The 24,635-nt window shown below is 40.6% G+C and overlaps 1 protein-coding gene across 2 annotated transcripts; it reads right to left on the bottom strand.

The window, feature by feature from the left end:
* Positions 1–10,357: 10,357 nt before the first annotated feature.
* On the bottom strand, positions 10,358–24,392 carry etv5a (ETS variant transcription factor 5a). Of its 2 annotated transcripts, none has more exons than XM_037789867.1 (13): positions 24,226–24,392; positions 21,060–21,196; positions 20,822–20,915; positions 20,676–20,723; positions 20,205–20,255; positions 17,968–18,091; positions 17,575–17,877; positions 16,780–17,105; positions 13,869–13,931; positions 13,415–13,483; positions 12,391–12,560; positions 12,182–12,289; positions 10,358–11,921 (listed from the first exon to the last, which is right to left on the bottom strand). In XM_037789867.1, the coding sequence occupies exons 2-13, from the start codon at positions 21,105–21,107 to the stop codon at positions 11,691–11,693; spliced, it is 1,635 nt and encodes a 544-aa protein (XP_037645795.1). In that variant the 5' UTR covers positions 21,108–21,196; positions 24,226–24,392; the 3' UTR covers positions 10,358–11,690. The 2 variants fall into 2 exon arrangements, with proteins under 2 accessions (XP_037645795.1, XP_037645796.1); XM_037789868.1 differs by having other exon boundaries at positions 12,188–12,289; positions 24,226–24,391.
* Between the last annotated feature and the right edge of the window lie 243 nt (positions 24,393–24,635).

Here is a 24,635-nt window from a genome sequence, read left to right as displayed (position 1 = left end):
AAATCTGAGATTTCGAGAATAAAGTCATAATAATATAAAGGAGTCATTTTAATTGTTATTTTATTTTTTTCTCGTAATATTATGACTTTTTTCTCTAAAAAATATGACTTTATTGTCGTTATATTACAACTTTATTCTCGTAAAGTTGTGACTTTATTCTCGTAATATTACAATTTCTTTTCTCGTAAATGTATGACTTTATTCTCGTTAAGTTCTGAATTTATTCCTGTAATGTTATAAAAAAATTCTCGTAAAGTTTTGATTTTATTCTCGTAATATTACGACTTTATTCTCGTAAAGTTTTGACTTTATTTTCGTAATATTACGACTTTATTCTCGTAAAGTTATGACTTTATTCTCGTAATATTATTACTTTTTTTCTCTTAAAGTTATGACTTTATTCTCGTAATATTACGACTTTTTTCTTGTTATATTACGATTTTATTCTCGTAAAGTTATGGCTTTATTCTCGTAATATTACAATTTCTTTTCTCGTAAATGTATGACTTTATTCTCGTTAAGTTCTGAATTTATTCCTGTAATGTTATAAAAAAAATTCTCGTAAAGTTTTGACTTTATTCTCGTAATATTACGGCTTTTTTCTCGTAAAGTTTTGACTTTATTCTTGTAATATTACGACTTTATTCTCGTAAAGTTGTGACTTTATTTTCGTAATATTACGACTTTTTTTCTCGTAAAGTTATGACTTCACGAGATATCTTTGCAGATATGAAAGGGCTCATTTTAAGCTAACGAAAACGCAACGATTCTCAGTTTCAGGTGATTAAACACTAAAGAAAACATAGTTATGAATATTATCCGTTTCTGCTAATAAATCCCCCGTAATGTTACACACTGGCCCCTTTAACATTTGAGAAACTTGGCCTCATTTCTGAAATTCGGTAAGGGGTTTGTAGAAAAACATGTGGGAGTTTGCAGTGCAAAGGAGTTGTAGGTGTCTACTCTTGTAGGTTTCTTTGGTATATCTACTAAAAATATTATTTTGGTGTCAGTACTGAATCTCAGGTGTTGTATTGATGCCATAACTAAACACAAATCGTATACTGCCTCTGTATGTCATTACCATAGTACAATAGCACTGTCACCTCCTCAATGCTAATGCGAGCTGTATTCTGAACATGTGATTTTGCTGGATGTTATTTTGTGTGAAAGAAGAAGAATTAAGTAAAGCTGTTTTACTCTTTAAATTAAAAACAGACATTACACTTCAGGGTAGTTGCCACACAAACACACCTGTTGCTATTTAGTGGAGGATGCACAACACAGCAGAATAACTTAAACTTTTTTTCTCCTGCATATTTTCTTCCACTCTTCTGTCTTCTGTCTTCTGGTTCATTCTGTACTGAGGAGGAAATTCACCAAATCTAGCATTATATTCTATATATCAAGCTCTCTGTTGTTGTGGTCAACACCCCCGCGCACCATTCAAGGATCCTGCTGTTGTGGTTCTCTCCAAACAGCCACAGGGAAAACAATTATATAAGTTTGACGTCAGCATGTTTAAAATCCAGCGGATTAAATGTAGTCACTGTTATTGTTCCGCCACCAGGACACATGGACTCATGTCCCAATCTGACCTGAAGTGCTGCATTTTATTTTGTGGCAGTTCAGCACCCTTTATTGTCCTGGTTTTGAAATTCAACGTGCAGCTGCAGAGTGAAAAACACACATTAACAACAGCTTCAGTTCTCGACTCCCACACTACACCCACCGTTTACAGAAAAAAAGAAAATGGAAAAACTGAAAGCTGCAGCCTGTGAAGAATTCAGCTGCTAGAGAACAGTTTGTCAATGTGTCATTTAAAATTGCGAAAGTCTTACAGGGCGGTAGATGTTTGACTGTTTTGTGATGTATTTTTTTGTTATTGTTAAGCCAGCAAACAAGATATCAAGTGGTGCAGCTAGTTTGATGAGCTACTGCTACTGGCATCATGATTATCAGCAATAAAGAGAAACTTAAGTATTGTTTTCCATTGCAACAGCCAACATAACACATGCTGCTTTCTTCTTCTTCTTCTCCTTTATTTTATTTAAAACCTCAGAATTCAATAATAAAGTGTTTCATATATGATCCTGACTCTCAATCTGCCGGTATCATCCTCCTATTACAATCCACCCCTTCACCTATACCCCACCTTACACAGTTCAAATATTTCTATATCTCTTTTCTGTGTCGGTCAGCTCGTTGTTTGCTGTCATTGTTGATATTTGGCTGTTTTTTGTTGTTGTTGTTGTCTGTTTATTTGTTTATATGTCGTCAAGGTGGCCAGTTTATTCGCCCCCTGCTTTTCTTTTTTTTAAGTAATATTGTTTGACTACGATTATGATTATTAGTAGTATTATCACTTTTCTTTTCCTTCATTGAAACAATTTGAAAAAAATAAAAATAAAAACAAAGTAAAACACACTGAGGGAGAACTCTAATTTTCAGTGTTGCCAAGGTACATCTAGAATCAAATAGCAATAAAAGAAGAATACATGGCTGGCTATATCAATTAAAACTGGTTCACAGCAGGTTCCTGTTCTGCAGCACATAAAAGACAGAAACAAATAAAAACAGAAACAAGACAAACAACACAACATAAACAGCTACACAGACATTACAAATAACAGGACTTAAAAGGAAATAAAAAACACAACCTGATCCAAAAACATTTAATAAAAAAGTGAAACACCAAACCTGTGATCACTGATCACTGATCTCTGATAGGGAATATACATATGTAAACTGATTGTAATAATGTATGATGTTGTATTATGTATTTGTATTTCTTAAAAACCCAACCAGGGACAAGGTCTGTAAATTAACTACAGCTGGAAGTCATACATACATTGCATCAGTTGTCACTTTATTTAAATGTAACAGTGCCTACATGTATTGTCACGGTCAAATAAGTAAATTAAGATGAGATTTGAATCCGTGGTTGCAGGTATGTCCTTCCATCAAATAGTGTTTAATAGATTGTTTTGTCTCCATGGTCAAGAATGAACTCTGAGTCTCAACCTTCACGTCCCCGTTACGATGCATTCCTCATCTCTCAAGCTGTTTGTTGGAGCTCAGCTGCTTCATCAGCACGTTAAAACAACAAACACCTCCCTGGCTTTGTTATCACTCTCGCTCACTAAAACCAGATATGTAATGCTAACAGCGGACCACACAGCTCATTAACAAACTGTTTCCATGAGTAACGCTCTGCAGTGCTCATGAAACATTTTGGCAGCGCGGTCAGCTCAGCTCAGATGTAAATGAGCTCCAAACGGGGGTTGAAAGAGAAGAAGAAAAAGAGAGCTTAACTCAAAATGAGATAGCTATGCTTACAAAACAATACTTTCACCCTAAACATGACACTATTCATTCAACATAAACACAGTATAGTGCACACACAATAGTCACAGATGCCATTTACACCACGCGTTGTTCACGATGGTGTTGTTTATTGACCTCTGACCTCGAGAACACAATATACAGTATAGTCTTATACAAAGGATTCACTGTATAGTTAATAGTGATGTCTGGTAGGTTTAATGCGGGGAAATACAGGAAGTGCCGCCTCATACCACACACTGAGAGACCGAGGAAGAGTTTCTTCAGAGCCTTGAACTATGAACAATAATGTAATATACCTAAGGACATCCATCTGTGTATAAACTATACTATCTGCAATACTGCCAGTTATATTTATACACTTTATCTGCACTGTTCACTTCACTTTTCTTTTCATTTAGAACCATGTTTATCACCCTGTTTATTTAGCTTTATAGTTTCTTATATTCACATTATGTACATCCCGGGGAGTTTGATGCAACGACATTTCACTACTTGTATGTATTATGTGACAAATAAAATCTTTTGAATCCAAAGAAAAAGACAAATTTGTACTAATTTCCATAACACAAAGACAGCAATGTTGAAAATTGGCAAAGCGATGTTTTTTGGGTCGTAAGGCGAGATATTTATTTACTGACTTTTATTTGTTGTGTTTTGTTTTCTAATTTTGTCGATTGTAATCAACTATAATGGACTGAGCTCCTCCTTATCCTTATACACATACAATAATAGATGCTATGACATTTTCCACAACATATTTAAGCGATTGTGTACAATCATCTCTTTGAGTATATTATGTGTTATATATGTTATATCTCAGGGATCTAAGTTTGATGTTTAGTTCTTGTGGTTACTGTATTGTTAAAAGCATGATAAAAATGTTGTTTAAAAAAACACGTTGGCAAAGATAAAGATTAAATGTAATGATGAAACTGAAAATTAATTATTGACCTTTAACAAAGCAGTCAAGGAAATGTCACACTTCACCTCATGATGTCAGGTTCCTCTTGACAAGCTTAACAGCTTCTTAAAATACACATTTCTTGGTGGCTGAAAAGCATTTTTTTGGACTGTATTCTCATTAGATCCTGCAAAACACTTCCTTATAAACCTACATGTTCTTTAATTATATTGTGACGGCTAAATTGTGCTTTGTAAGTCTATTTACTGCCTGGTTGAGCATGAAAGATGCCCTCATGTTCTAACAGGACAGGTACCCGTCCACTAGAGGGCAGCCATGGTTAATGTAAAAATACACATCAGCTCTCATGAGAATCTGAAATAAATACTGAGTTGTGGGTGGTTGTGTGTGTGTGTGTGTGTGTGTGTGTGTGTGTGTGTGCGTGTGTGTGTGTTTGTGAGAAAGCAGTTATGTAACAGAGAGTTTTAGGAGCAAGGTCTCACCATGGTAATTAGCATTGTGCGAACACAGCGCGTTGGCCAAATAATGTGAAAGATTTGTGCTGTTCCCTTCCCAGCAGCATGACCCATATTTCTCAGTAGTCGTAGCCAGAACAGAGAGCTGTGCCTTCTCAAACTGCAGTAGATGGAGGCTCTGAGTGTGTGTTTGTGTGTGTGTTGACACACTGAGTGCCTGCCACGGTCTGAAGATTCAGAGCTGAAACCACATTATGCTTGAGCTGCCTTGTCTTGTGTCCAGATCAATAATTTACTTGGAAGCAGCTCGTGGTGTAATGTATGTTAAAGGACTGTATGTGTCCACTCTGCTCCAGCCCTGCAGGGCCACGTGTCAAGCACTCTGTGATAGTGGATGCATTGATTTAGTGTGATGTTTATGATGCAGCCTTTGTTTATTCCATACGTGTGGAGCCCTCAATCATTCCTCTAACATGTATATATATTGTGTCTATACTATGCTTTTAGCCTTTGGCAGGTCAGTAAGTGGCTTTCTGTATCGGTGATGGAGCGTCTCCAAGGTGATGGGACCTTTCCAACAAGCGTCACTCGCTCCCGTTAAATGGATCAGGTTCATTATATTGGGCTCATGGCTTAATCCTGACTGTATAGAATGAGGGTCATTTTTAGCACGGCTCATGCAGGGATGGCAATGGTCGGTCCACGTCTTTGGTCCAGATTGATATATCTTAAAAGCTCTTGGATGGATTGCGTAGACAATTTGGCATGAGACCTCAGACGATGAAGCCTATTTCCTTTCCACCCTGAGGTTGACATTTGTGGTTTTGAGTGAAATGTGGTGACGGATTGCCATGAAATTTTGTACAAACATCCACAGGATGAATTTGTTTTGGTGATCCTTGAAAATTTTAACTTTGGTTTATGACCAAACTACTAACGGTCCCTTCATCTTCAGCTGTACTTTGGGTTTAGTGCTATTAATGTTTAGATTAGGGGTGTTGTGATATCGGTATTGACGCTAATCGTTATATTTACTAAATTAAATATTTATATCTTGTTAAAAATACACTATGATTTAATTGAATTATTTGTATTATTATTGTTATTATTTCCTTTTTTAATGTATTTATTTATATTTCTTTTTAACTCAGATATTGTTTTAAATTATGTAATTTTTGTGTTAATATTTTCCAATACATATCTTTATTTAAATTTTTTTATTATTATAATTTTCCCATTTATTATTTTTTTTGTTTTTTTTATTTTCAGTTTGGTTTTAAATTATGTTATTTTTGTGTTAATGATTTCCAATGCATACCTGAATTTAAATAAAAAAAATAAAATTAATCAAATTTGATCACACAAAAAAATTATAATACACATTTGATAACATTGTGTAAATAATCCAGCATGGTGGTGGTTACAGACTCTCGCTCTCCATCGCCCTACAGTCATATTTAGGCAGTAAGAAAAACAGAAACACTACAAGTGACAATATACAGAAACAAATATACAATACACAAGTATAATAATATTGTTATTGTGAATTCTTTTGGCCATGATAATCGTGTAGTGAACATCTGATATTGTGACAGACCTAGATTGGATGCTAAGATGCTAAACTAAGATGGTGAACATATGAACGTCATAGCATTGTCATTGTGAGCATGTTAGCAGGTAGCTCAAAGTACAGCCTCACAGGACCACTAGCCTGGCTGTTGAGTATTGTTCAAACAAGGATGACAAGAAAATACTAATGCCAAGTCCATTGACTCTGTAAAATGCTAGTAAGCAAACGTTGAGTTGAAAAAGCTAGTGAGTGAACTTTTTTGTCAAACTAACTGTTTCCAATGTCACGAATGAACTTTCACGCTCAGATTGCTGGACGGTCTCAAGGTGTGTTGGTGACAGTGATGCATTGTTCCATCTGAATCTGACAAGAGGACTGTGGGCGTCTCTTTGAGAATTCACAGCTAAGGTGTGAATATTCATATTTCAATTTCTACAATAATATGCATTTTTTACTGTTGTTTATCACTCAGCAGGAACTGCTCAATAAATAAAAAAGGAGAACGGATGGCAGCGTTTCAGGAAGTGTTCGGGACATAAAACGCTCCCACGGTGTTGCAGTGAAACTAACATGGGTTGCGTTCCAAATTGTATACTTTTTCTTTTTACTTTTACTGCAGCTGTATAGTGTTGCATGCAGTATGCATAACATTGTGCCTTTAGTACATACTGTGTGTTCCAATATCCATAATACCATACTATTTAGTATGCCAGAAAAAGATTTAGTATGTCCCGATACATAGTATGTCAATTGCAGTATGCCAAAAATACCAGGATGTCCTATTACATCCGGTCGCATTTTGCAGTATGCAAGCCAGCACGCTTTTCTGGCTATTCTGACCACAATCCTTTGTGCAAGACGGTCAAAGTTCAAGGTGCAATGTTATGAGGAAGTAGTATGTCCCAATTGTATGCATCATGCATGAAACAGTACGTACTTTGTAAGGGCAGCTGCTACGTACTAGAAGAAAAAGAAAAAGTATGCAATTTGGGACGTAGCCCTGATCTCCAATATCTCCACAATTCATTGATGTCAATCTGAAGTGGACTTTTCTAAATTATTCTCTAATAAACCCTGAACACTTCCACCAACTGCTTTCAAAGAAACACAAAGAGCAACAGCGAGGAGTCAAGTTCATATATATAAAAAAACAAAACACATCTGTTATGAGAGCTGGCAGCTATTCTACTCACACACATACACACACTATGAGGGCAGGACGCCTCCCATGAGCTCACTAAAAGGTCTTTCATAGCATTCAAAGGCACTCTGCTCTCTCAATCAATGGGAATTTGCCTGCCAGGCTGTGTTACTGGAGGCCACAGCTCAGTTTTAACACTGTGTGGTTGGATAAGGCTGTGACTCAACACCAGGCTGAGAGTGCTGCTGGCCATCAAAACAAAGCCCGAGTCTAAAGCTTCACAGTTTTATTACATATCAGATACCATCATCCTGCAAATTTCAGCTCAAGACACAGTCAAAAAAAATTACCACACAGCCTCAGGGAAGATTTTCAGACGTTGGGAGATCTTCAATGAGTTGTTAAAACGACACAAACATCACAAGATAGTTGAAAGAAATCATACAGCTCACAAGTCCTCAGCTAGTCACAATTACACACCATCAATTAACCCTCTGAGACCCACAGTAGACCAGTGTTTTTTTACTTTTTTAGGGGGAGATAGCAGGTCAACAGTAGATGTCACATAGAAGTGGTGTACATCATCTGAAAGCTGAGAACCTGAAAATTAATTTGAGATAATGCTCAGCACTGTGTGTCGAGGAAAATTAATTGTAAAAGTGTATAAGTCAAATTACTGCAAGTAATCAAGTGTCGCACAGTGAACCTGGGGCACAACGGGTATTCGCCTATACATCAAATATCAACACATGCCATCCCCAAAATGATTTATTATTTGGTTCGATATCAGTCCATTAATGATGCAGCAGACAGGAAATATGAGAATGTTCAACAGCCTTTTTATATTCTTTAAATGCAAAAATCTTTTACCTCCTGGTGTTATATCGGCTTACAGACTGCACTTTAACCTCCATGTTCATCGTACAGGAGGGGGCATGTATTGGATATTTTAATATTTATGGCTACCTCAGTGCTCTCAGTCATCTCATGAATAATTCTACACTCTCAAATAAACAGAAAACAGGCTTCCTGTGCAACATACGTTTGGAGCTCACTTTAGGTTTTAACAGCATCAAACTGAATTAAAGTGTAACTAATAAGTTAATATTAAAATGGGCAAAAATATTTTCTTGATGCTGTTATGATTTGACAGCAAACAAAAGCACTGAACTCATTGTGGTTTTATTTCCAAAACACACAGTTAACCTCAGAAACACCCCAATAATTTAAAATCAAGGTTAAAACACAATCAAGTGTGCGCCCATACTCTCTAAATAACCTTAAGCATGCTTTGTTTTATGTATTGTTGTGCTTGTTTTAAAGTATTTATGTGTTTTGACAATATGAACAGTATTAGCTGTTCCTGTTTCATGTATTTCATGTGTCTTTTGTCATTACACCTGCCCAGGGACTCTAGCTCTTTTGGTGCCCTGTAAGCGAAATTCAGATTTGGTGCCACCGTCACCGGCGACGCCGCTCTAGGGTTAGAGTTCAACCCCACCAGAACCTTAACCCTGGCCCCGTAAACACACATCAGACATCACAATGGTTTTAAATGGAAAATTAAGATTTTTATTTTCATAAATAACTGTATTTATTATAATATAAATGAATATTTGGACCCTGATATTGTTGACTTAAAATTGTTTAGTCAGTTTCAATACAACAATTATTTATTTTATTATTTTATTTATTTATTTGCTAATTTGTTTCCTCAATGCAGAACATGAGGAAGGGCACCCATCTGCATTTTATTTTTTATTATTATTTTTTTTTTAGAGGGTGCCTTTTAGCCTATGCCTTAAGCCGGCCCTGCCAAGATGGCTAACATTTACAGAAATATCTATTAATGTGCACTTTCCCTGTCACTTTAAACTGTTTAAATAAATAAACATTGATACGAATTGATAAAAAAAAAAATACATATTGTTTAAATGAGCATTATGAGTGTTTTTTTCTTGTATACAGCTAACCCGACACATTCGCCGCAGGTTAAATTGTTAAAAGAGTGTAATCATTTACCAAGAAATGTATCAGAGAGAGAGAGTGAGGAGAAGCATGTGACTCAGAGATCAGCCAGGTCAAGCACAGTGACTGCCAGACCACAGCAACCAGTCAGCTGACTGGCTGAGAGCGAGCAGGAGGGGGTTGAGTTGAGGATATTATGAAACACACCAGGACTGCAGGCAGTGAAGCATAAAGGACCGTTTATTGTACCCAGTACAGATTATCATAAACTCAGCAGTGTAAGAAACACGTTGTGAGGGGAGGGGACTGAAGCCTATACAAGTGCAGACAATCCCTGTGCCTCTGGTGGATCCCATGATATCATGTGTGTCTTCTTCACCGTGGCCTTTGGTGGAACTCCGGCCTTCAATCTCTCTCTCTCTCTCTCTCTCTCTCTCTCTCTCTCTCTCTCTCTCTCTCTCTCTCTCTCTCTCTCTCTCTCTCTCTCTCTCTCTCTCTCTCTCTCTCTCTCTCTCTCTCTCTCTCTCTCTCTCTCTCTCTCTCTCTCTCTCTCTCTCTCTCTCTCTCTCTCTCTCTCTCTCTCTCTCTCTCTCTCTCTCTCTCTCTCTCTCTCTCTCTCTCTCTCTCTCTCTCTCTCTCTCTCTCTCTCTCTCTCTCTCTCTCTCTCTCTCTCTCTCTCTCTCTCTCTCTCTCTCTCTCTCTCTCTCTCTCTCTCTCTCTCTCTCTCTCTCTCTCTCACTCTCTCACTCTCTCACTCTCTCACTCTCACTCTCACACACTTTATCGGCAAGATAATAACATCTTCTCATCCATTCTCCAACCTCGAGGCTTCTTAAAGAAACAGTCTGCAGTAGTAGCATCATTAGGATCGGGGTTTTAAAAAGGTAAAACATTGTCTATTAGAGCCAGAACTATACAGCTTATACATTAAAATCAAAACAAATGCAGCCTTATAGCAAAAATATATACTTTATATGTCTTCGCCCCCCATTCAGAAACATAGATAATGAACACACACACAAAAAAAAAAAAAAATGCAGAGAATATCACAAATATCTTCTTTGTCCAGAGACAGTAAAGCGATATGTTAGTGGACACACAGTCTCGACTGATTACACCATGCAAAGAGAAGCAGAAGTCTCCGGGTGACGACTTGTGTCCAAAAAAGAAGGTTCACCCTTCTTTTTTATTTTGCATGCAACATCCTGATGCTCCTGCCATACTGGTGCATCAGAGGTCAACTAGTAAGTACACTGCCGAGGAAACATCCAGACAGAAATACAAAAAACGTTTATCATACATAATAATGAATTCCTCTGGGAAAATATGTACTTATGTATCCCTTTTGAAATGGAGGAGATGGGAGTGCTAATCATCTCTAAAAGTTGAGCAATAAAAGGACCCAGCAGTGATGAGCAGACGTGAGAGGAGTGTACCGTATAGACTGTGGGCTCCTACCTTGGGGGTGCAGTCGCTAAAGGGAAGCAGATACAATCTCTTACACGGGCAGAACGATTAAAACTTTTACACATTTTACAAGAGAGCAGCCCAACCGACTAGCCTTGAAATACAGCAACGCCCCAGAAACCTGAGAGTTCTGGGTCTCTAAAAAAGAACAGCTGGCGTATTTAAAACAAAAAAGAAAGTAGTTCTATCTACAGAAAACAAACTGATTTGTGGGTTTAGAATATGTTTTGTTTTGTTGTCAAATCCGTTTTTTTTTTTGCAAATTAAAGCCCTTTCACGGATCTTGTAGTTCAGATGTGGCGACATGAAAAATGGGGGGGACCCAAAAAGGCAACTATCGAATAGTGCTGCATTTAGAAGATCTCATTAAACTTTATATTTTTTTACTCTGTTGCGATTGTTTTTAAGAAAAGCAGATTGTCACAAAATCAGAAATGCAACATCTCTTGCAGTCTTGTACAAAGTAGGGGGGGGGGGCAGTTCATTTAAAGTTGGCGGCGTGTGGCCTCGCTTTGTTTGGTCTCCGTAGCAACAGCAGCCCCTTGCAGTCCAGTTCGCTGGTTTCACAACCCGCTCTCTATCTCGGTAGAGGAGCTTTTTTCCCTCATTCATTCTTCGCTTCGGGAGCTTACAGAGTTTTTATTTCCAGGGAGCAGGAAGAGGAAACCGTGAAGGAGCAGAGCGCGAGGGTTTTTCCTTCCAAAGCAGCTCAGGAGTTCCAGCTCTGGATTTTAAGAGTGGGGGAGGGGGGGGGGCATCGAGAGACTTTGGGAGTGTTTTTTTGCGTGTGTGTTGTGCGTCGCGACCCCACGCCACTCATTAGTAGCCGTAGCCATCTGCGAAGGGCATGCCTGCCACGCACTGCTCGCCGGCGTCCAGCAGGTAGGGAGCGTTGTCCTCGTAGTGGGTGAGGGGCACGGTGTCATCGTCCATCCCAGGCAGGCTGTCTGGGTCCACCTTCAGGTTGGGCCTCTGGTTGTCGGGGAACGCCATGGAGAAGAGAGCCTCGGGGTCGCACACAAACTTGTACACGTACCTCTCACCGGCCACCTGAGAAACGAGATAAAAGACATGTTTCACTAACATATTAAAGCATCCTGATTAATACACTCTGTGCGCATGCAATACCATCATATTTATTAATGTGTCATTTCAAGGGATTAGTAGTCTGATTCCATGACTGAGACATTCATATCAAATTTAGGACTTGAGTAAATAGACTAGTGCAGGAATGCGGAAATGAGTTAGCACAGCGTTGCTGGGGGGAAGATGGCGGGTAGAGGGAGAGAAAGGAAAAGGGGTGAACGTGCCTTTACCTTCTGCATGATGCCCTTCTCGTAGTAGTAACGCAGTGAGCGGCTCAGCTTGTCATAGTTCATGGCCGGTCTGTTCTTCTGCATGCCCCAGCGACGAGCCACCTGAGGATACACAACACACATGAACACAAAGCTATAAGCTACAGAGAACTGATATGTAGTAACTTTGTTTTAGGAGGGGCAGAAGTGGACAGAAGACTGACCTCCTCGGGCTCAATGAGTTTGAACTCCATGCCACGACCGGTCCAGGCTATGAAGTGGCCGTTGGCCGGGTCGTCCAGTAATGTGACCAGGAACTGCCAGAGCTGCAGGGAGCCGCGGCGCTGGTAGGGGGGTCCGTCACGGTAGACAGACGGTTCCTGTTTTACTTTACCTGAGAGTGGAAGAAAGAGTAGGAGGAGAGAGAGTAGAGAGGAATAAAAGAGGAGAGAGAGTAGAAGAAGTCAGCACTGTACTCCAGCACGGCCACAGTGTGGTGAGACATTCCTGCCAGATGGTGACTGTGAAGAGGACTAGCTGTTCATTATGCACCATGAGAAAATGTCCACAGTAGCCAACTTTATAGGCAAACAATATCTAGTACTTGTGCACTAATCTTTGGTTATATTGAGAGCTGTCAAACTTAATGCAATAATAATAATAACACAAATTTCTTTTAACGCCACTAATTTCTTTAATGCAAGTTGCGACTTTTAGGTTGTAGCAGGCTCATAGATACTGGCATCATATTAAACTACAAAACCTAATGAATTCATTGGTACCAAACATGTCATACTAGCTTGTCGGGAAGGAGGTTAAATAAGGCTCCAAACTAACGCTAAATTTTGTCGAGGAAAAACTGGCATGGCCATTTTCAAAGGGCTCCCTTGACCTCTGACCTCAAGATATGTGAATGAAAATGGGTTCTATGGGTACCCATGAGTCTCCCCTTTACAGACATGCTCACTTTATGATAATCACATGCAGTTTGGGGCAAGTCATAGTCAAGTCAACTGTTGTTGCCTGTTGGACTTGAGTTTGCCATGTTATGATTTGAGCATATTTTTATGCTAAATGCAGTACCTGTGAGGATTTCTGGACAATATTTGTCATTGTTTTGTGTTGTTAATTTATTTTTAATAATACCTTTGCATAAAGCAAGCATATTTGTCCACTCCCATGTTGATAAGAGTATTAAATACTTGACAAATCTCCCTTTAAGGTACATTTTACTATCAAACGTCTTACCTTCTAATCTTTCAGGCACCACGCAGGTGTCGTCAAAGTACAGCTGAGCATCTCTGTCAAAGGAGAAGCCTGCAATAGACAAAAAGAAAGAAACGCAACATAAATGGGATGAACAGCAGATAGAGCGTGGGAAAGAGGCTTTTTGTTCTGACACCAGTGACCACATTCAACCCTGAGATCCAAACTGCATGCAAAGCAATATATCTGGGCGGCTACCCAAGAGTGGAAAGCTTGAATTGTGCGGAGCTTCTGCCAGCTGCTGATGTGAGAAATGTACTGAATGTGTGCAGCAGCTACACTCAAGTTCATTGGTAGATTCACTTCCCTCCTTGAGCTGTCATTTCAATGCCGCTGACCGACGCTGAGCTTTCAGCAGCTCGATAAAGTCGCCAGGTTCGGGGTCACTTTACTAATGAAATTATTCTGAGACATAAAAAGACAAACAATAACTTACTTTCATGGTTATTTTGGTAGAAGCTCCCCGCTCTCCCGAACGATGACTGACAGTTAGGCACTTCTGTAAACAAAGAAGACGGGTGTGTAAATTTAGACCAGAGACATCCTCGCTGTTTTATCAAATGTGTAATGCGTCAAAATCCACCTCGCAGCTGACGGATATATTTGGATCTCTGCCACCGTGTACACAGCTTTCATACTCATCTGCAGTTTGCTCTATGTTTATAGAGGCGTCCAAGCTATATTAGTGTGTTAAGTCACATTGATACATATACAGTATGGGTGTAAAGGAGGCCCAATCTCAAACACACACTAAAGCTTAGATGAGAGTACACTGGACAGCGCACAACATCCCACGCATGTCCACCAAGCCTTTAAATAAGATTAGCACCATGGTCGCTGTATTAAATCTCAATGACAATCGAGTTACGCCAGTCCTCCCCCCGAGGGGTCAAGGCCTGTCTTCCGTTCGCAGCGTCTCTGCAGTGCGTCCCGACCGTCTCCATCGCCAACTCCCTCCCACCCCCCCATCCATTATTCTGTTTCCTGTCTACTGATAAGACAACCAGAGATCAATCTGGAGCAAGTGTTTCCTTAAGTCTCTGTCTCCTCTTGTCCTCACTTAAGGAGTCTGCAGGAAGTAATCGTTATTGGCCAAGTCTGACCAGAGAAAAGAAAGGAGAGTCAAAGAGAAACTTTGGAAACGTCCTCCATCAAAAATTCTGGTATGATAATGGATTCAGATGGGGCTGCAACCAACAATTATTTTCATAGTTGATTAATCTGTCAATTTTTTTCTTGGTTACTTAAAAACACCTTCTCTATTGTTATTTTTTTTTATTATTATTATTTAATTTTATTATCATTTTTTAAATTATTATTTTAATATGGGGATTATCTTATTATACTTGATTTTGTCTATTTTTTTGATACCTTAACAAAAAAAGATGAAAAATGTTTAACTGTACTTTTGTATAATTTTTTTTTTTTTTAATTTGAAAACTAAAAAACAAAGTGGTAAAAATTAAGCTGGAATCAGAGAATTTTTACCTTTTTTTCTGAAACTTACTCAAACCAATTAATTGATTAACAAAATGGTTGGCGATTCATTTAATAGTCGACGACTAATCGATTAATTATTGCAGTTCTAGATTAAAATTAGGGCTTTATATCTACATACATGGCGTTATACTGACGGGAGAGCTAGCGACGGACTTGGCGAAGTTAGCGGAAGTATACGCGTGTGACTACGTCCGGTTTTCAAAATCAGGAACTATGGAATAAGATTGATTGGATTATATTCACAAAAAGTAAAAAACATTACATGTCCCTTATAAATTAAAAAGAAAATACCACTAAATTGTGATGGAAATGTCTTTGATTTTTGGTTTGCTGGAAAAAAATAATAACAAATAATTCCAGTGACAGTGACTGATATATTTAACTTTAGGACATCTCTGACTACATACATGCTGAAAATCAAACATTTTTACTGTATTAATTTAGATATTTTCCTAATTAAACGTCCCCGGAAGTGTATGATTCAACTTTTTCCCATAGTCTAGTGTTAAAAAAGTTTTTTAAAAAAATCGCAATAATTCAGAATATCGAATCAGCTTCCAAGTATCGTGACAGTATCGAATCAGGAGATTGGTGTTTCTTCTCAGCCCTAGTTGTCATCGTCTGTAGACCAACGCTGGAGCAACAATATGTTGCTTGTTGCTATGCTGAACAAGCACTTCTTCCACCCATCTAGAGATACTCGGCCTGTGACGTAGGTATTTAAAAGGCCATAAGAGGCTAAGAGGATTTGTCATTACATCACTGGCCGGCCAGCCGGTCGCCCACCAGGCAGAGAAGGAATGAGAGTATATGAGAGTGAGCGAGCGAGAAAAGATTAAATTAAAAAAAAAAGAAGTTGTTGCAGAGTTTCAGGAAAAAAGGATGTTAATGCATCAGAGCGGGGACAACAGCTGGGCGTGTGGGCGTTAGGATCAAACAATGCACCGGCAGTCGCTCTGGCTTGTTTGATTTAAACCAAGCGAGTAAACAGCAGCTCTGCCGTTGCTGTTTGACGAGGCTTTCTGGAGAGGACTGGCTGGCACCGTTTGGCCTCTTGTGTATTCTGTAAAAACCAAGAATTTCCAACCTGCTGTGCTGCAGGTCACTAAGTCCTCCGAGGGCGCTGGCCGAGATCTATTCCAGGTAGGGCTCAGCAGCGAAGAGGCTCGCCGCACCTGACTGGATGACCCATTTACTTTTTGCCCTCGGAGGCTTAGGCTGAGATAAAGGACCCACTTTTACTTTATTGGCGTGACTCTGGAGGAATGATGCAGATTAGGCTTTGAGGGAGTGTGTGTGTTTGAAATGAGCACCTGGCCTCTGCTGCATGCTAAAACTCACAGGAGTGTGTTAGCGCCCAGAACAAACATGGCCATGCACATTCGTCACTCTCTGCCCTGCTCTACTTTCTCACAGCGAGCGATGGACGTCCTCGCTTTGCAAGAGCAGAGAAATAGATATGCAGAAAGCTCCATGGAGACGTCCTCTCAACTTATTTTTAGGGGCTGTCAATTGATTAGAATAGTTAATTGCGATTAATTGCATGATTGTCCATAGTTTATCGTGATTAATCGCAAAGTAATCGCACATTTTCATGTGTTCAAAATGCCCCAAACTGCATGTGATTGTCATAAAGTCTGTAAAGGGGAGACTCGTGGGTACCCATAGAACCCGTTTTCATTCACATATCTTGAGGTCAGAGGTCAAGGGACCCCTTTGAAAATGGCCATGACAGTTTTTCCTCTTCCTTTCTAACAATAGTAGCATAAATTTGCGTTAACATGTTATTATTGCGTTAACTTTGACAGCCCTACGTATTTTCTGAACAACTACCGTTCTCTACTCACCAGAATCGAAGCAGAAGTCGCGAGGCTCCTGTTTGATGGCCATGGGGTGGAAAGCGGTCTGACGCGGGGGGCCCTGGGGTGGACCCGGGGGGCCCATGGTGGGGACACCCTGCTCTGCGTATCGTGGGTCGATGAGCTCCTGCTTGAAACCCTGCGGTGGCACGGCTACCAGCGGCTCTGACATCTGGCGGTGGTACGGCGGCCGGCCGTCACGTGGCAGACTGTTGTTGTTGTTGTTGCTGGGAGGCTGGGGCAAGAACTGGGGGCGCCCTTGACTCTCTGATGGGGGAAACGGTAGACATGGCTCCGACATCTGCCGCTGGAACCTGAAGACGGGTGGGAAAGTGACAAGACAACGGGATTAAGTCTCTTTTCAGAAACACTAAATGAAGCACTAAGGCTACATCCTAATCCGTTTTCGTTTTAAAACGCATAACTTTTGCTATGTTTATGTCTAGCGTCTACACTACTCCGGCGTTTTCAAGCCCCTAAAACGGAGACATTTGAAACCCTTGCTTACCCCGTTTTGGTTTTAAAACTTCAGGGTTGTGTTTGAGTCTAGATGGACAGAAACAGAGACCTTTAAAATCGATGACGCTTCCTGTTTACACCGGCATGCCCAGTGTACGTGAATGGTCATGTGATATGTGTTTTCAGGCGTGGTAGTATAGACGGAGATAATTCTGAAACAGCCCTAAAGCGCTCATCTGGACGTAGATCATTTTAGTTTTTAAAACAGTGTGGATGTAACCTAAGAGGAAAAGCGTCACACCCAGATAAAGAGCTTCAACTCACCTGTGCTCAGGTGAGAAGTTGTTGGCATCCTGGTTGATGGGCGCACAGGGCACGGCGAAGGGCGGGCTGTGGCTGTGGACTGGGAGTGCTTGCTGGTTGGGAGAGCCGACGCTCGCCGTTAGAGGCTGCTGTACGTGCACTGGACGCTGCCCTGGGGTCGGATTGGCTACATGGGGGTGAGGAGGCGGGGTCTGCTCACCCAGTGGGTGCGTTCCTGGTGTGCTGGTGGGGCCGCAAGGGGAGACGGGTGTTGAGGGGGGAGTTAATGGCTTGAACCCGGGACTGGGCTTCCTGTCACAGGCACTGTGGAGGAAGAGACACAGTCAGAACTCCTTTAAATCGGAGAGGGATGAGTGGCATAGACTCCTACCAATGTAATTATCCCCTCCATACCTGTAGCTGTAAAGGCACTTCTCTCCGTAGGGCATGGGACTCCTGTCCTGGCGACAGGGAGAAAACTCTTTGGAGGGAGTCAGCTCTCGTTTGATCTTGGCTGGCGGCGGGCCATGAAACATCACTGAATCGGAGGAGACACACAGAGAAGAAGCAGTGCATTAGATAAACTCTAGATATCACCTAATTGAAGCCATAAACAGAAGTGCAGCAGTTATCTTAACCACATTTGGAACTGATGGATAAATGGATGTATGGACAGCGTCTGTGTATTCCCTCGACTGACACTGAGCCACTTAGCAGCATTTTATCATCCGCCCTAATGACGCTCGACTCCGAAAACAACCGCCACTGCTAGGTAGCACCATACTAACTGCACCACACACACAAAAGCTATCAAACTCCTCGTCTGATTCCCATTAGGGCAGGCCAATACCAATACCCATGAATCAGTGTGGCTGTAATCTAATGGTGCTGAATGATTTTCTTCCCTCCGTGCTGTAACCATTAGACACTGGCTGCAGCTTTCTGCGTATCGGCTGCAGTTTCCGGGGCGCCACATAATAGCCAGGCAGAAACTGGATCCCTTGGCACGGAGGAACGGCGGCCAAATAAATCACCCGCGGTGCTGATGGACCTGAGCAGAGTCACAATGGGCACGTGAGCTCCGCTGTGAAACCTGAAAGCTCGGGTGAGACTCCTCACACAGAGGGAGAAGTAAATAATGAGGAGAGGAGGCGACTTTTCTGGACTGGTGAGTGGAAGAACGAACAAGCACTCTACATGCAAACTCCTCTCCTGTACCATGTATGTAGGAGCATCCTGACTGGGACACTGCTCCTAAATCCTGAATGACACCCGACTATAGGCTACAAAAAACACAGGAAAGCACTTTAACTATCAACACTAAACACACCACCTTAACCCTATAATGTTCCAGTTGGAATAACAGGCCTACTATAGAAGATGTATAGCCCAAGTATAATATTATAGCTATAAAACCACAGCTAATTATGACTTACACAGTATAACATGCTTAAAGAAATAATAAATAAACAGGAATAAGTTGCAAGAGATTGCTGATACCGGCCAATACACACGCCAAAGTGAATAAGAGCTAAAACATGAGCACCACATCCCCTATAAACTGAGAGAGCTCCTCCACTCCAGAGCAACGTTATGCATAAATCAATTTCCTAGCGACTGTAGCTCATATCGGAAAATGTGCTTTTGGTGAATAGGCAACTTGTGAGCGAGAACGGCCTGCAGCCTGGCAACAGAAGCAACTGCCAAACTCTCTGTATCTCTCACACACACACAGAGAGAGAGCGAACTGACAGTACAAGGTCAAAGACTAGACCACAACAGCACCTTACAGTGAGCCGACTATATGCAGTAACCTTGGATGGGGCCCCTCTCTCTGTAAAAATACATACATGTCAATGCATCAACCTCAATGATATGTTCCAGCAGTAGAGGCCGGTGGTCAGTTTGCAGCCACATTAACCGAGATTTACAAGGCAGCCCCGACAACGACAGGCAGCAACCACACCCTGTCTCCACCTCCTACGCATCAGACCAAAACATAAACTCAGAAAGACGGAGAGGAGGAGGGGGATCATGATAAAATGCTCCACTGGGTATAATTCAAACATTTCCCTCAGCTGCAGCCTAAAAGAAGATGTGCAGAGACAAACCAGGAGGCTGAATGGAGGAGTTTAGGGGACAGTTTTGGGGGTATGCGATGTCTGTAGAGCCGAAGCTACCCTATCCACTGGAATCTAGCCCACTTCAGCAGCAGGGCCTGAGTGCGGGAAAGTGTGAAATCAGATTAGGGGCTTGGCTCATGTGATGCCCCATGCCAATCGGCTGATTAAACTCAAAATGGAGGAGAGAGGCAGAGAGGCAGAGAGAGGGAGGGAGGGAGGAGAGCAGCCTTTCCCAGAGCTGTATTTTGAAGACGAAGAATGGTGATGAAAAGAGAGATGACCTGGACATTTGGTCAGGGACGGGAACTAAAAAAAAAAAAAGAAAAAAAAAAGCACTTTCCTCAAAGCAAAAAAGAAACATTTCTGATGCTAAAACGTAGCTTGATTTTCTGCCACTGTGGTTTGAATCTCTGCCAGGCTGGGCGAAAAACATCCTAATCATGACCGGGTTTGACTGATATAAAAAAGCAGATCTGTTCAGGACACACACACACACACAGATTTAACAATAAAAAATTAGATACTCACAGCTATCCGACTGGAAATCTGGGACAAACTGCTCGTCATCAGGCACCTGGGCTGTGAGGATACAGGAGAAGGGTTGCACACATGAGAAAAAAATCCTTTATATGCCCCAAAAAAGGTGAAATAGCTGTGAAAAATAATCTGCTAGGAACTGGTTTATTGAAGAGTTTGTAATCCAACAGAAAAAAGGAGTGAAAGCTACATTTCGGCAAGACAAAAATGGGTCCGTCTTGGTCAGCAGTTTCTCATGCATGGGACTTTGCTCTTCTTGCTCTAATTGCTAACACAAAACAGCAATATTTCACATTCCCATCGAGTTAATCTTTAATCTTAAATCTTGCCCAATTTCATCCTGTTCACCAATGAGATAAGAGATGTAAAAAAAAAAAAAAAAAAAAATTCCATTGAAATGCCAAGAGGCAGAGCAGCAGGAAACATTTACGAAAATAAGTATACTAATAAATATAAACATACCTTCTGCAATCCAGATCTCTTGCAGCTGACTGAGGTCTTGGAAGAGATCTGCAAATCAAGAAGTAAAAGATGTTGAGTAATAGGTTCCCAAACCATTTAATTGTCACTCTAATTACATGTTAGAACATGTCATTGTGGCGGCTTACCTTCTGTGTCCTGGGCGAGCTCTGTGTCCACAAACTTCCTTTTCCTGTCGTTCACAGGCCTGTTGTAAGATGGTTCCTCCACGCGAGACTTGTGCTGTTGGGAAGACGAAGAAGTGTCAGAGCATCAACAGGACAATAAAGATATAAGTGTATCATAAATGTACAGTGGTCCATCTATAACGTAGACCAATGGGTTAAAAGTGTTGATGATATGTGAGGCTGGCGTGCGTCCACTTACACTGGGTGGGACCATAAATGGGACTTGCTGGTCATAGAATCCGTCCATGTTATCTGTGTGATTGGGGGGCTCCGATATAGGGGAAGGGGGAGGTGTTCGCTTTAAAGCGACAGCGCCCGGGTCACGTTGAAAGGTCACTAGAAAATAAACACAAGGTCGGAAACGTCACAAAAATGCTGAGAAACATCCTCTTGTGCAACAACCCGTTAGACGTGGGCTGTGAGTCACTTCTATTGTCATTTTTTTGAGGCCACACTGTGTGCTGGGCTTCATTATTTTTGTGTTTATATAGCAGCACAACTCTGATGCTGTAACAAGGCCACCATCTTCTTCCAAGCCTGTTATTTAACCAACAAACATCTCTCTCTGAAACGAGCCGTGCGTGCAGAGTGAGAGGAAAACAAGCGCAATGTAAACACACAGTCATTATGGAGTAATACACTTATATAAGCTCACGCTCGCTGGCCATCTGTGGGCACTACTTTCCACTATAATCAGCTTGGAGACGTTGAGTAAAAGGACCTAAAAAGAGGGTCAACGGCGTGCACTACAACGCTATAGTAGAGAAAAGGCCGGTCATAGAGCTGATTAGCGTCTTATAGAGGCTTGAAACTACTGTTGGGTGACATTACTAGTGCACCCTATACTATACTATAAAGTCAGGAACACTACTAACAAAAAAGTTCCCTTTAAAACAACAACAACAAGCCTGTAGCACTGCCCTCTGTTCTAACATCTCCCTCAGCAGAGTGATATGACTCACTCCTCAATCTCCTGTTAATGGATGACGAATACAGGATTGCTGCTGGGCAATAATTACAGGCGCCAAAGACATTATACTTATAACATTAGAGCTCACCGTGGGCCTCATATGCAGCGCGTCAATCAACAGTAGGAAGTTATTAACATGCTTTTATTGGCTCCATTTGTGATATTCACACTATAAAAACAAGAATTTAACTGCAAGATGTTGAGACTTAAAAACATTTAAAACTGAGGCAAAAAGTAACTTTATTAAGAAAAAAACTATACTCCTGAGACCCAGCCCATTGTCCTCTGTAGTGGACATTTTTACTCTACTCTATCAACCCCTGGTGTATTGTCAAGAGGACATCATGGGCTTTCCAGTGATATTTTTTATCAAGTTGAATGTATTCTTGGTTTAAAATCACTCTACAGCCATAATCTGTTAATTTTTTTTGTCTTTTCACATTGAAATAGTCCTGTAGTCCACTACAGTGCACAATAAAAATAAAGTTTTTAACAAGCCTAACTTGTAAGATTTTCTTTTAACCCTAAATAGGAAGTAAATCACAGAAAAAAAGTAATTGGAAGACACTTTTTTTACTCAGTTCCCAGGAAGAGAAGACAAATAGGCTTGAACCTCAGGAAAAACTAATGTGCATTATGGCACCTAAAAAAACAACACAGCTGGTGTATAATTGTCCCAACAGCTTCACAACCATTGCCGAATGTAAGAAAAAGTAAACAGACAAACTTGGAAACTGTAAAATTCAGACTAACTTTCACCACTGTGCCAATATGTCAAAATTTGGTGTTTTATGTTAGGAGTTTGGCGTATGATGAGCCATTGATATGTGTCCTCTGTAGTGGACATTTTGTCCACATGCATATCCTTTTACTCTTTTGACCTATTCTATCAACCCCTGGTGTATTGTAAAGAGGACATCATGGGCTTTCCAGTGATATGGCATGGTTTAAAATCACTCTACAGCCATAATCTGTTCATTTTTTTGTGTCTTTTCACACTGAAATAGTCCTTCTTTTAACCTTAAATAGGGAGGAAATCACAAAAAAAAGAAATCAGAAGACTTTTTTCACTTTGTTCCCAGGCTGAACCTCAGGAAAAATAAAAACTAATGTGCATTATGGCACCTAAAAGCACCAAAAAAACAACAACACAGCTGGTGTATAATTTTCCACAACAGCTTCACAACCATTGCCGAATGAAAGAAAAAGTTAACAGACAAACTTGGAAACTGCAAAATTCAGACTAACTTTCACCACTGTGCCAATATGTCAAAATGTGGTGTTTTTTGTTAGAAGTTTGGCGTATGAGCCGAATGTCCACATGCATATCCTTTTACTGTTTTGACCTACTCTATCAACACCTGGTATAGTAAAGAGGACATCATGGGCTTTCCAGTGATATTTTTTAATCAAGTTGAATGTATTCTTGGTTTAAAATCACTCTACAGCCATAATCTGTTCATTTTTTTGTGTCTTTTCACACTGAAATAGGAAGAAAATCACAATAAAAGAAATTGGAAGACTTTTTTCACTCTGTTCCTAAGGAGGATATGACCAATTAGGCTGAAACATTATGTGCATTATGGCACCTTAAATGCACCAAAAACCAACACAGCTGGTGTATAACTTTCCCAAACAGCTTCACAACCATTGCCGAATGGAAGAAAAAGTAAACAGACAAACTTAGAAACTGCAAAATTCAGACTAACTTTCATCATTTTGCCAATATGTCAAAATGTGGTGTTTTTTGTTAGAAGTTTGGCGTATGAGAAGGGGTGACCGGGCAGCCGCTGGAAGCTCACCCGACACCTCCTGCCTGCCTCTACTCCTCCTCCTCCTCCTTCTCCACCTCCACCCTTCCCCCCACCCATCCCTCCCTTGTTTTTCTCAATGAAGTGTAACTCGACCCGTGTGGAAACAGAGCAAAGAAAAAACGTTCCCGTCCATTCATAAAAAACAAAAATCACACACAGTCGCCTGAGCTCGCTGATAAGCTATAAAACACAACATCCACGCAGTAAAATACAACACAAACTGGGCTTAAAACACCACATACGACAACTATTTCACCACAGATTGATAGATTACAGATAGGAGTATATATATATATATATATATATATATGTATAGAATGGTTGATAAATATCTTTTAATAAAATGGCGTTAGCTTGTAGTCTACAAAAAGAGCCGTCAAAAAAGAAATAACCGTCACAACACGGCGTTTAAAAAAGAGCCGTTAGAAGAAATAACCGTTAAAACAGTTTCGAAAAAGAGCCGTTAGAAAGAAATAACCGTCACAACACGGCGTTTAAGAAGAGCCGTTAGAAAAGAAATAACCGTCACAACACGGCGTCTAAAAAGCAAGTTTTCATCAAAAATAAACATCGTATCTTACCTTGTCTGTGTTTATAGACGTCCTCTATATCGTATAGAGTATTAATATCCACAAATATAAAAAAACAACGAGTGTTTTAGTGGTGTAAATCGTTGATTTTATCGCCGCTGGATTTAACTGATGCTCCTCCGTCGACTCACAAAACTTGACTGAGCTTTTCTGTTAATGGACCGCTCAGTTTGTCCCCTGGGGTGGGCGGGCACAGCAAGAGAGATAAGACACGCTGATTGGTGGAGCCGCTCTGTCAGTTAAAAGCGAGCAGCCAATGGTGTCACCGTGGGTAATTAATTATTCATGAGGGCTCTGTTTTGGACCAATCACAAGCTGCAGAGGGCAGCCTATTTTTATGAATGGCTGGATTTCATTCACATTTTTTTTCACACCAGTCAATTGCCAAAGATGTGTTTTTG

The sequence above is a fragment of the Sebastes umbrosus genome, chromosome 13 (assembly GCF_015220745.1).
Source record: "Sebastes umbrosus isolate fSebUmb1 chromosome 13, fSebUmb1.pri, whole genome shotgun sequence".
Taxonomy (NCBI): domain Eukaryota; kingdom Metazoa; phylum Chordata; class Actinopteri; order Perciformes; family Sebastidae; genus Sebastes; species Sebastes umbrosus.
The sequence above is the reverse complement of the archived record's forward strand: the minus strand, read 5'-3'. Positions and strand labels throughout refer to the sequence as shown.